The following is a 13,905-nucleotide window of genomic DNA, read 5'->3' as shown; positions in this document are numbered from 1 at the left end:
CTAAAATCATTGGATCAATAACAACACAGAACGTCATGAAGATTATTCAAAAGACTTCAAAATGTTTGAAATGCTATCTTGATAAAAATTTAAAAACTTCAGTAGTAAAAATAATTTAACTTCAGTCCTAAAATCGTTGGATCGATATAGCATAAATGTCAAAAAAATTATTTTGTGACACTCGGGGTTTTTGCAATGTACCCTTAATAAAATGGTAAAAACATCAACTTCCGTAGTAAAAATAATTTAATTTCAGTCCTAAAACCATTGAATCAATAAAACATAAAATGTAATGAAGATTACTACGTCACATTCAGAAGCTTTTCAATGAATTCTTGATAATGTTTTTAGTGATTAGTGTTGCTGAATTTTCGCAATGCAAACTTTTTTCCAATCCATTTTGCGATCAATCTCGTTTTACTAAATTACACGTCATGTTGGTTTTGCTTCTGGAAAGCCATTTATTCCTGAAATCAATCATCAAACTTCATTCATGAATTCTGCAGAGCATTCCCGCTTTTGAAATAAAGTACTAAAAAAGCAGACCAAACTTCAATTTGCTTTACTTTGAAATTTGAAAACTTTTTTGACGTTCCAGACAGATTCTAAACATTAATTTTGTTTCCTAAGTCTAATCAGTCCACAAAAATGTTATTGAAATACCAGATAAAATTTTCGAATTCGAGTAAAAATTAAATAGTTTAAGCGATGAAAAAATACATTGCATTTTTGAATTGCTTATGGGTCACTTTCAACTAGCAATAATTTTCATATCTTCATGATAGTTCCCCATTTTTTTTTATGACTTATATATATTTTATGGGGCGAAACTACTTTTAGGAATTAAAGTTTAATACGTTTATGTAAATATATTTCAAGGCTTTTAATTTTTTTACATGTTTGACGTGGGGAATGTAGGTCAAAGTGAAATAGTTAAGATAACTTACCTTTTTCAAAATGATCAAATTGTGTATTGGAACTTATATTCTAAACGCAACGATAGACTGAATTTACAACCTATTTTCATTTTTTTTTCTTGAGAATTCTAAACTAAAATCAACATAAGAAGCAGTAAAATGACGAAACGATTCTTTTTGTCAAAAAAGGTTATGGCACAAACTTTAAACATTTTCTTCGGAAGAAATAAGGTTAGAAAAGAAATTTTTACTCAAAACAGCTAAATTGTCGCTGTGTCAATACTTTATTTTAATTACGATTTGATGAATTTTAAAAAATCCATATTAAGTACGTAGTCGACTACTGGGTACATCAACCAAGCAGTATAGAAGCAGTGATCAATCTACCATGGCCGACTATTGGAAATGCATAAGAATTCTGTCCTCAGTGGTCGGCCACTCCTCTAAAAATAATTGAGTAGAAGAAGGAGTTTATTTTTTAACTGAAACGTCATGTTACACAATTCATTAAGACAAGAGTAAAAGCAAATTTACAGTAGAACGAAAAAAAGAAGGGTACTTCACATTTAAAGATGATGTGTCTTCTTAAAAACAAAATAAGCAAAATCGTAAAGTACGATGATGGGCACACCATTTAAAATAAAATGACTCATTACTACTTAATAAAAAGTAACCACGAATTTACTGTTATCGGATGACAATTGGGAATAGGTGAATGAATGTGGGAATGCCTCATATCCGATTTTGAGTCATACATATTCTATTTATAAGCAGTTTTATGTCCTTGTAGCCGACTACTGGAGCACTTACCCTATTACCAGCTATGTAGAGCTAAAAACAAAGTAAATATTTCGTCATTTCATTTTGCCCCGCTATTTCACTTTGCCCCACATGCTCCTACGTGTTAAGAACCAAAATGTCATTTCCTCACTTATCCCCAATGTTAGGCTATAAATAAGCAAAAACTATTTCGAATCAGAGCAAACAATAAATTCACGCATTTGTATTTTTCATGTCCTTATAATGAATATGATCTCTTACAAAAAATGAAATTTTAAACATAATTTCTCTTTAAGATCATTATTTCATGCGAGTGGTTGAAAGTTTTTCCCAATGTTTTGCCTGATTCCTCCACAGGAGTAAATTAACACCTCAGAGTTACAATAAAATGAAACAAAATTCAGGAAAAAGTTTCTTATTTTACATTTGTCAGCACGGGTGAACTGCCAAACCAATAATAGCTATGTACTAGAATCAAATTTTGACAAATTTGTAATTCCCTCACTTTTGCATAAAATGAAGGAAAATGATTCTTATTACTTGTGTGTCAATGATTTTCTTTCACCTTAATTATATTTCTTTTATGTTTTCCTTATCCTAGTCTAGGTTTTTCTTATTACTTTTTCCTGATTTTTTTATTTTTTCAAGCACAAACTATTGAACCTTTTTATTGGGTGAAAACTTACTTTTTAAATTTTTGAAACAAATTAATTTTTTAAGTATACTTTACTGACTCTATATGTTTTTTACTAAGTCATGCTTCTATCTTTGTATGTAAAGTGTTTCAACTATTTTTATCCACTTCAATTTTTCTGAAATTTATAAGCTCAAAATGACCATTTTCATCATGAGAATGACCCTTACACATCGATTTTCCATGTAAATATTAATGACTATTATTAAAATGAAGTAGTTATGAGCGGTTATCTTTCACAGATACCATTCTTCCTAGTTATTTAGAAATAGTTTATATGTTTCTATAGTGCCATGTAGAACGTTTAAAATTGTTGAATTTCACTCAAAATAATTTTAGCGAAAAAAGGTTTTCCAAAACAAATTTTAAGTACAAAACTTAAACACAATGACCAAAAACATGAATCTTTTGCGCTTAACTGTAAAATTTTGAACTATTTTTATTGATTAGTTTTGTTTCCTCTGATTAATCTCAAAACATAGAAATTTATAAAACTTTAATGTTTCACTTTTCTCATAACCTTAAAAAATGCTTACTGAAATTCGGCTTTGCCATCTCTTCGAAAAACACAGATATCGTATCTTCGTTTTCTTAAACTTACTTAATAACTAAATTGCTGCATTTACTTTAAGACACACAACTTTGGGTTGTATTTATGAAAATAACTTATTACTGCCCCCAGTGATTGGCAAATAAAATCAGAAGTACTGACATGAATTTTTTTCTGCTTTGATGTAACATTCGTTGTTTCTGCAGACTTTGGGAGGGGGGCACCCCTGGTTCCTGTGCATTATTTTGCTGCAGTTTCAGTAGTAGGATATAAAACAGCACGAGTCATACTGGCATTTGATTGAATGGGTTATGGCAGAGGTGCCCAACCTACAGTCAGTGGGTCACATGCGGTCCGCGAGTCATGAAGTTGCCTCATAAAGCCCGCTGTCCATTCAATGTTACAAATTGAAAAATCTACGATTAGTCGCAATATCGCAAATGAAACAGTTGCATGCATGTATGCAATGAAACAGTTAAAAAATATTTAAAATAGAATAAATACGAAATGCAAATATTTATGTGATATTATATAGCTAATGGAATTATAATTTGTGTATATACAAATCATAATTCCATTCAAGCTTTCTTATTTTGTTGGTCTAGCGTTTTCAAACTTATTTTATCATAGTTTGCAGCAACAGCTAGTTGTGATGAAATTTATCCAATGTATAATTTCTCCACTTTTAATATAAACGTGCCATGGGAACAGTGAACAACGAATTAATGGTGTTTCACTGTTCCCTCGTTGCAAAATATTAGCTTAATAGTTTCCATTCTCAGACAAAAGAAGTCAACAACATTATTCTACTTCTAAAACGAACAGTAATTAACTCATTTAATAACTCCGGTCTAAAAACTTTATCTAACATTTCAGAAATATAGCACAACAAACAATGGAGACATCAATGGGTTCAAACTATGGTGGTATAGTTATTTTTCTTAACTATATGGTACTTAAAAGCAACCCTTTTCTATAATACAATATGTCGACATGACTTTTCGAAAAATTTTCCTACCTGGAAATATTCAAACAGAAAACAGATTGCAGTTGTCCTACTCTTCTCCGCCCTGTCTCACTGTACCCGCTCCTCCAAAACGTCTTCTTTTTTTCCATGCTTCCCCATGTTATTTGCAAAAAAATTAAATCTTTTCAAGTTATATTTATATTTTGGCTAGCCTCCGAATGTCATCTTAATATGATGTGCGGCAATCGAGTAAAAAGAGATTAGCAGCACTAGGTATTGTTTGTTGAAGCAATTGCTTAGCAGTGTTGTTCTTTGAAGTAAATGGTGCCAAAGTTTTGTTATTTGATTTTATACTCAAAAAGTATTTCAAATACATGTGTAATTCAATTTCGTTTAAAACAGATACATAAGTATCATTCTCATCCGACGATTCTTTGTAGAGTTTTATTCGTATTTCTCTTCATAAGTTCAGGGCCACCGAGAGCCAAGGCGGGGACCTTATCAATTTGTTTTCCAAGCCCCCCTCCCCCTCTCCGTCTCGGAGCCGGACCTGCTCAAGAGCCGGTCCCCTGATTTCCGATTCGACTGACATGGTCTCTCGTCGGCCCTGCATAAGTTAGACATGCTTAGATAAGCTATAGGTTAAGAAATAAATCCATACATTTGTACTGTAATGCAAGAGTAAACTAAACAATGTTATAAACCAGCGGTTCTCCAATTTTTAGCATTCGCCACATTTTATAATCATAATTTTAACTTTCTCACCCTCGTCATAAAATTGCAACATGAATAAATGATAGATTCCCACTGCTTTCATTATGTTTTGCGTCACAGTAATTTTTAAATTAAAAAATTCTCTTACTAGAAGTTCTAATTTTCTTCAACGAATCCAAAAGTCGCGGGGCGTCGAAACTAAATAAAATAATTCTTAGATATTCCGTCTAATAAAAAGGTCTTACTCAAGAACACTTTGACAAACAGATCGAGAAACATTTATAAACATTTTTCAATTAACACTTTAACTTAATATTCAAAATATTAGCATAGTGGCATTTTTTGTGCAAATTGAAAAAATAGTTTGGTATTGTAATGTCTTTTGATGCAAATATACAAATGAAACTTTTATTAAGGACTTACTGTCGAATGAACATACTTTTTTTTTTTATCTTGAAATTAATCTCATATTTGAAGAATATTTAAAAAATATCTTGAAAGGTCAAAATATTAGAATTTTTATTCAAGTTGTTCAAAATATTAGAATATTTCACATTAATACTCGTTTAATCATCACCACTTTATAACTGGTGGCATCATTGATTAAATGCAGACGATTTTACTTAAAATCAGTTTTATTTTTGCAGATTGTTTGCTATTTTGTCTTGAAATGGGTCATGTGAATGATATTCCTGTATCTATATTAAACTTCCTGTATCTATTAAAAAACTAACTAAAGTGGATTTGTATCGGCACGATAAAAATTAATGATATATTGCGAACTATGTTCATTGTTCGCAATCAAGCGTTAGTAAAATACTAACTCAATATTTAAAAAATGAAAATTTTCAAAATATTCAGGACGGTGCGGCGGCAGAAAACCAAAAACATTTCTCTTATTTCTGAATAAAGATGAGAGGAACCTGAAACGTTAGTTAAAGAAAACTGCTCCAAAAACTGAAATTGATAGAATGAGCAAAAGAAAAAAAAAAAATGGACCCAGAAAATACTTTCATTTTCCCAACATTTAGCTTTTAATTATTGTTTATAAATGTCTGCTTTTTGAAATAGGGCGTGGTCTTTATGACGTCACAAGTGATGTACTTTGGCACATTTTTCACTGGCGCGCTGAATGTTTACGCTTGCTGCCTACCGCACTTTCAGGTTATGGTAATTAAGAAGCGAATTAAATATTGCGCTCTACGCTTGCTATCAACCACATCGTTGCCACTACATATGAGTAAAGAAGCGAATTAAATATTGCGCATTGAGCCAATGGCATCAGTGAATAGCATTTCATTACTTGTGATGTCATGTGCAGATGCGTAAAAATGAAATTGAATCTGCGCACCGATTAAAATAATTGTTAAAAAATACTAAACTTTGTCAAATTATTTTAAAAGTGGGCAAATCCTTTGTTTTTAAAGCATGCGCTTTCAGAAAAAAAAAATACTTTTAAAATTTCGGAAACGATCATATTGGGTATTTATTTTTGCTTAACTTTTCCGTTTTCATGTAAATAGTTAAGTCATTTTATGAACGTTCGCAATCATATCGATAAGCGGAATATGTGACATCGACAGGAATTTATTAAATAATTATTCCAACAAAAAAAAAAAAAAAAAGAAAGAAAGACGCGATACTCTTTTTCTTCATAAGTATATTATATCAGTTACGAATAAATACCTTTGTGCTGAAAATTCAAAAAATCAATAATCCAACGTCAGAAAGCACAAATATTTGCAAAATATTGCAGACACGTGTTTCGGTGTTACAAGGAACACCTTTTTCAATGCAAAGAAATGTGAGCTTCTGGATGAAAAGTCATCCGAGAAAAGCAACACGGTGGAACAGGAGATAGTATAAATATCAAAAACTAGAAATTAAACAAAAACAAAAAAGATAAAATGACACCTGGAGGCAAAATTTATTATATAATTCCATCAGGAAAAAAACCGTTAAGTAATAAATTTTCCAGAAAAACCCATAAACAATGCAAAAAGTCCAAAAATGAAACCACTCTGAATAAATTAGCAATAAATTTGCCAGCGGGAAAAACTATGTGTGAAAGCAATGTATCAAATGGAGAAATGCATTTAAGAACAAAGTGAAGGATAAACATATTGGAATTCGTTGATCACAAAACGAAATAAGAAAGCAAAAAATGAAAAAAAATAAAAGTAAGAAATGTACGACGTTTACATAAAAAATAATATAAAAACTAAACCAATTTTAACAAAGGAGTCCACACAGAAGAAAAATAGGGAATTGCAGTAAGATCATTGACTAAATTAGAACGGTTCCTCAGGATGTGGAAAGATTCCCAGAAATCAAGATCCAACAAATGTGTTATTTGAATTTACATTTTGTGACACCAGAATTTTTTTTTTTTTGTCTTCTTTTCTTTGAATTATTTTTTACAACTTTATTATTATTATTATTATTATTATTTTCGTTATACTCGCTCCCTATCTTTACAGACATCGCATCAGAGAAGGAGAAAGGTTAAGAACCGCTTTTATAATCATACATACATTTTTAAAACATTTCAGATGCATGTTTTGAGGATGCAAGTTTTAAAAAAATTAAAAAAAACTTTTCACTGAAATTTCATTCAGGTCTCTTGTATTCCTCTCACACACTTGTTTGCAGTTTTTTTTTTTTTTTTTTTTTTAATAATTTGTGCGTTTATAATTTTGTATACACTCCTGTTTGTGAAAACTGCAATACCATGAAGGAAGCAGCATAGTTGAATGAAATTTAATACACATTTGAGTGGTAATGGTACAAATAAATGATTACATTTTCAAACCAAACAAACCATTAAAAAGAGATAGAAATCAGTATTTTGTGTGTCCACCACGTGCCGCAATAAGAGCTGCTACACGACTCGGCATGGAGTGAAACGAAGTTTGAATATCTGCCTGCGGAAGAGTATTCCATATTGTTTGTATGCGCAACCAAAGTTCGTCTGTCGAAGCAACAAGATGAGGATCACGATAAGCGAGACGCCGCCCAACGAAATCCCACCCACAAGTTAAATCGATGACATATCCGGGGAATATTCAGGCCATGGAAGAAGCCGTACCTGCTGCGAATTAAGGTAGGATTTGACAGTCCTGAGGACATGTGGACGGGCATTATCCTGCTGGAAAACAGCCCCTGGCAATCCTTGCAGGAAAGGAATAGCTTGGGGCTGTAAAACTTCGTTTATGTATCGGGTACTGTTCAAATTGCCCACAATTCGTAGCAATTGTGATTGTCCATGATATGCTATGGCACCCCAGACCATAACTCCGGGTGTTCGTCCACTGTGGCGTTCGATAATGCGCTCCAGAATGTGCCGCTCACCGGCATAGCGCCTGATATGAATTCGGCCATCATGGTGCCACAAATTGAAGCGGTATTCGTCAGAAAAGACGACTTACTGCCAAACAGCACGCCAGCTTCTATACACATTGGCCCATTGTAGCCGCAGGCGGGAATGGTTTTGAGTGAGAGGAATCCTGTATAAAGGAATCCTTGCGCTCAGCCCACGCTGCAGCAGACGTCTCCGAATTGATGAAGCACACAATGAAACACCTGTAGCTATTGACGACTGTGCTGCCAATTGTCTAGAAGAAGCTGTGCGGTCCGTCAGCGCCATACGTACCAGGTGTCTTTCATCGCGAGCTGACGTCACATTTTGGGGTTCCGTCCGGATTTCCGAGCTGTCTGACTCTTCTCCGTCTATTGCTTCCAAACACGCAAACGTGCTGCTGTTACGCTGCACATGAGCGGCTACTGCACGATAAGACAATCCAGCTTCACGGAGACCGACGATTCTGCCCCGTTCAAACTCCGAAATTTGCTCAAATTTCGCTTTCTTTCGTCGAGGAGGCATAGTAAAGATTCAATTAACGTTTACTCTAGCAAATAACCACCGATAATCATACACGCCTCGCTACAACCGTCTATTTATATTCGGTTATCCGCTGTTGAGAGGACGCTGCTAGGGGCCTCAGTGGCCGAGCGGTCTGAGTGACCGCTTGATATTGGCACACTTGAGGCGGTGGGTTCGACTCCCACAATCGCTCCGGTTGTACTTTCCCTTCTTTGTGATGTAAATTCTTTCATGTGTTGTTTATATGTCTAATAAAAAATATATATCATGCGTAAGGGAGGCAAAACACTCAGATTGTAGTCCTCATCAAAAAAAAAAAAAAAAAACTGTGCAATTAAGCACCAAAAGAAGAAGAAGAAGAGGACGCTGCTCAGCATACGCATGCACTACTGGTCTGCAATTCTAATCATTTGCATATCATGCCCTATACATTTCCTGCAATTTTCAGCTCACTCGCGTGTTGCAATTTTCACAAACAGGAGTGTAGTTTGCATTTACATTTGTTTATGCGTTTGATGTTTGCTCTCAGCGTTTTCAGATTTTTCTAATGCCTCTCTCGCTACTTTTTTATATCGGAGTGCTAATTCCAAGCAATATCCTTTGTGAGGGTAAGTATTTTTTTTTTCAATTTAAAACTATTTTTATGCTGTCACTAAATCATATAAAGTGATTCAATTATACATTTTCACTTATTTTCAAAAGCGAATAAAAGTTTTCTGCATTCAACACCATAACTAATGCAAATAAGAGGACATTTTATGGCTAAAGTTTGTCACCTATTGCGAGAATTTTTTCAAGCCAATTGGTTTTTGAAAAAGTAATTAGCAGAGTGAGTTTGTCCTAAGAATTTTTTTTTCTGCATATACGACGTGGTAAATTGATTCGATGTGCTGTTTGCTTGTGTAGGGCATTGATAAAAAAAATTTCAATTCTCTGTTTAACTTATTGGCCCTTTTCAGTACTTGTATAATCTTAATATATGTATGTAAATAAAAGCTACACCTTCGAGTTCAAAATATTGAGTTGATAATGCAAGAAATTTGCAAATGGTTGCAGACATGTGTTTCTGTGTTAGTTAGTATATTAACTTCACAGGATAATATGAACTAGAATTTGTCATTATTTAATTCACGAGGGAGAAAACTAAACCACGTACAGTCCCAGCTACCTGACTTTCTCCTAAACAGTTAATTCAACAATATTTTTAAAAAATAAATTGAAGAAATCCCTTTTTAAATGCAATTTAAATAAAATGTTAAATGCAACTCAAACAAAACGTTAATTTCATTGGTCATAAACTTGTTATCATCTGTTCATTGTCGATGAAGTTGACGGGATATTGCTATTTTACAAATGCTTTCTTGTTAAAATAATCTTTTAACTCTTAAGTTCTCTCGCAATCGCTTGTTAAATAAAATACTCGATCGGTTGCTAGTTGAATAAATGCTATCACGTTTGCTATTTACATACATACTCTCCAGATTGCTTTTTATATACCAGTTAGTAGGGGAAAGTGGGCCAAAGTGAAATGGTGAAACATTTTCTGTTTCTTCCGTCACCTATCGGGCAATATTTCTGTACCTCAAAGCCAGACAAACGTAAGCCACATTATGATAATTTTGCAGTAGAGCGAAAGAACAGAAAATAATGATTTTGTTGCCTTGTTGCAAAGCTATTATATAAATTACGCTACAAAATATGACTGTTAATACTAAAAAAATATGTATACTTCATGTCTTGTTGGTTAATTTTTGAACAATTTTACAATTATTTATAAAATTCAAAATGATTCACTATATCAGAACTGAACTTACGTTATTGTGGTTTAACATCGAAAACAGTTCCGTACCTCAGAGCTCAGTAACGTAAGTCACATAAATCTACTTGGTACGAGAGTGTAAAAACCAGGGTTGTGGGTTCGGATTGAAAATGACCAACTTCGATTTCGGGAATTTTAGAGCCTTAGACTCAGACCCCTTTACTCCAAAATTATTTCGACTCGGATTCCGACTGACTCCGTAGCACAAGCAGAGTAGCAGACCCAGAGAGAAAATGACCAACTCCGATTTCGGCGTTTGGGATTTCAAACCTTCAAATCCCGGCTCCGAATCAAATTTTTTTGCCCCAAAATTAATTAGACTCCGAATCTGCGTCTCTGGTAAAAACTGAGAGGAAGGATTTCATTTCCTAGTTACATAGACAAAATATGAATGTTAACTTTTTTAAAAAAAATGTATGCTATACTCCTTATTGGTCTATTTCCGTACAATTTAACAATATTTATGTAATTAAAGATTTAATAGCTCATTATATCAGAACTAAGCTTACATTATTGTATATTTACACCAAACACTTTACTTTTAAAACCGTTTAAAAAAATTTTTAAACTGTAAATGTTCATAGTAAAAGTTTAATGATACTTTTAATACAAAAAGTAATTGACAATTAGAATTAGAATATATAAGCAAGTATTTAATTTTAAAATTTAGAAAAAAAAAACTGAGATAGTCTATGAACTGCAGATGATCTTAGTCCAGAGCAGTTGAATCATCTTCAGGAAAGTTTCCTTCGTTTTCTCCATGTGGAAGATTTTCAAAGTAAGGTGTATACTCTATAGGAATCCACTGCATCAAATTCCTAAGGTCTCTGTACTTTTCATTACTTATCTTTTTTGTGGTTAGTCTTAATTTTGGAATTGTCTTTGGCATAACAACCCTTTCTTCTCGTTTATTTCTTTTTAATTCAACTGCTTTAAAGGATTCATCTGCAAAGCTGGTCTTATAAGACAATTTACTGTCTCCTTTTCGAAGCTGCAACCAAAGTGCGTTCGATATCAAAAATGGCTCTTTATTAGTGCTTGTCTTTCTTGAAACAAAAGGAGCTTCTTTGCTCCTCAAATAAAGAAAACCTAAAAAGTCTTCAAGGTCCATCTTTCTTACAAGAAACTGGTTTTTTCTTGAACACGAACTAATAAAATTAGCCCAATCATTCGTAGTGTAAATAGTGGGGTTTTTTAATTGTATTTTAGCTCGCTCTATAACACTATATGCTTTCCTTCAACTTCCATGCGAGTGTGTCCAGCAAGTAGAAACTTGTGGTTTATTTCTTTTAAAGTAGAAATTTTTTTCTAACATCCGTATGTACATGAACACCATATTGATATTCCTATTTTGGCCACTGCAATTATCAGTCCATACCGTAAAGTTTTCAGTTGGATTTTCAGAATTTAAGTTCATTTGCCCATGTGAATATATATATATATATATATACATATATATAAGCATCATGCAATTTTATTTCCTCCTCACCCGGCTGTCACTTCATCCTAAATCATACACCAAGTTTTGTCGGTGGTTGTGTCAAGAATAGTACTATTTAATGTCCAGAGTTTTCTTGAGTAAAAACTTTGAGAGTTCTTCAAGTCTGGAGTAGGAAGTCATTTTTGGAGATCAGACATGACGACTCTCCAGCCGTTATTAGCACGGCCTTTTTGTTTATCTGCTCTTTTTAACTCATGTCTAAGTGAAACTTCCAAGTGCTTTTCTTTTTTGACTTTAATTTCGTTGCATTTTTCCACAGTTCTTTCATTTTTTAATTCAAAATCTAATTTGTCAGAAATATCACAAATGTCGTTGTCAGGCAAGTGGAAAGACAAATTGAAGTCTTCATTGAAAACTTTTGAATAGACCCACTTTTTCTCTGGCTTATTTTTTTTTCTCGCATTCATTGACGTATAGTGAGTACATTTCGTAAATGTTTAGGTGGTTGCCCAGGTATTTACGTTTGGATCTTTCCCTGCTGTAGTGGCTTTCATACATTGGAAACTTTGAAATATGTGCTTTGATTATTTCTAACCTATCATTTGCTACTTTATTTATAGGAATGAGCTTACCTCTCTGGTCTGGTATCACCAACGTAGATTCGCTGGCTTTTTCTAATGCGACTCTCATAAAGGTTTCAGAAATAGATAGCGTATTGAGAAAGAATGTTTTGCAAACTACTTCTTCCCTGTTGTTAAAATTTAAAACAAATGTATGGCTTTTGGTTTTGCTTCCCTTCGTGCCATCTCTTTTACGTTTTCTTGCAACAGGCTTAGTTTTTATGCATAAAAGTACAAATTGCCTTTTAGAATCCCAGCTCCTTACAGGGTTCCAATAGTCAAAATGAATTTTTACTCTTTGTTCCTCTGTAAATCTCTGACAGCATTTTTTTTTGAGCAATCACGATTGCTTATTGTTCTCATTTGACCGTTTTTGGTGTCCGTGCCTTTTTCAACTTGGACCAGAAGCCTTTGCAGCACCACCGCCCACCGTCCTCTGCTGGCGGCGCGGCGCGGCTGCTCCGGTTTTGAGCTATCGGCTTCTCCTGGTCGGAGGCGTCCATGTCTTATACACACGCACGTTCACACACATACACTCACACACGCCTACGTACATACACACAGGTCTACGCACACACACAACTATGCACAACTAACCGCCTAGGAGGAGAGGCAGACTTGGGGGGGGGGGACAGGAGCCGTTTCTAGAAACAATAACTCCAATGAGTAGGGTCCTGTCTCAATTCGTGATTGAGAAAAACATAATTTGAATTCAAAATTTCAGAATTCAAATTAATTTTTTTCTTTTTTTTTTTTTTTTTTTTTTGACTTATCATTGCTGGGGGACTTAATTGATTTTTCATTGGTGACAAAAATTTTTGTGTTAACATATAAGCTTTTCCGTTTAGCCTGTTCTTCTTCCTTACTTTTTTTTTTCCATTTTTTTCCCATTTCTTACTCTTTTCCTCCCTTTTCCTTTATTTTGATTTTCAATGTTTTCATTCTCCTCACTATCCGAGGAACTATACGGGACCAGAGAAACTGCATTTACTCTGTCATTTAAAGGCATACCTGATATCGTAGGAGAAATATCAGTACTTAACGATTCACTTTGTAAGCTTGTTCTTGAAGAAAACGTTGAATCATTATTCGACTGCATTCTATCCGAGCAATGATCATCGTTTATTGCAAACTAATGGTACCCGCACGGCTTGCCCGTAATAGAAAAATTTAAAGGTCTTTTGGTTCGTCTGTATATTTACAAATAATGTATGGTGAATTTTCTCGCCAATTGGCTTGTACCCATGTTACGGTTCCACGTTATGATAATTTCGTAATTTACTCGTCCATCTTATGATAATTTTGTTCTTAAAATTGGAATAGAAAAAGAACCGCATCGAATTTTCGAAAAATCGCTTCGAGGTGCACACCCCATGCTATAAACTTTGTGCCAAATTTCATGAAAATCGGCCGAACGGTCTAGGCGCTATGCGCGTCCCAGAGATCCTGACAGACAGAGATCCGGACAGAGACTTTCAGCTTTATTATTAGTAAAGATAAAAATGAAGAAAAGATAAAGA

The 13,905-nt window shown here is 33.8% G+C and overlaps 1 protein-coding gene across 1 annotated transcript in view; it reads left to right on the top strand.

Annotated features, from left to right (window-relative positions):
- LOC129223193 (uncharacterized) overlaps positions 1-13,905 on the top strand; it is a 53,396-nt gene that overhangs the window by 29,211 nt on the left and 10,280 nt on the right. Inside the window, exon 7 of the mRNA XM_054857760.1 lies at positions 9,035-9,113. Within this exon, the coding sequence (XP_054713735.1) occupies positions 9,035-9,113 (79 nt within the window). The remainder of the gene's footprint in view (positions 1-9,034; positions 9,114-13,905) is intronic.

This window comes from Uloborus diversus, chromosome 5 (genome assembly GCF_026930045.1).
Source record: "Uloborus diversus isolate 005 chromosome 5, Udiv.v.3.1, whole genome shotgun sequence".
NCBI classification, from domain to species: Eukaryota; Metazoa; Arthropoda; class Arachnida; order Araneae; family Uloboridae; genus Uloborus; species Uloborus diversus.
The sequence above is the reverse complement of the archived record's forward strand: the minus strand, read 5'-3'. Positions and strand labels throughout refer to the sequence as shown.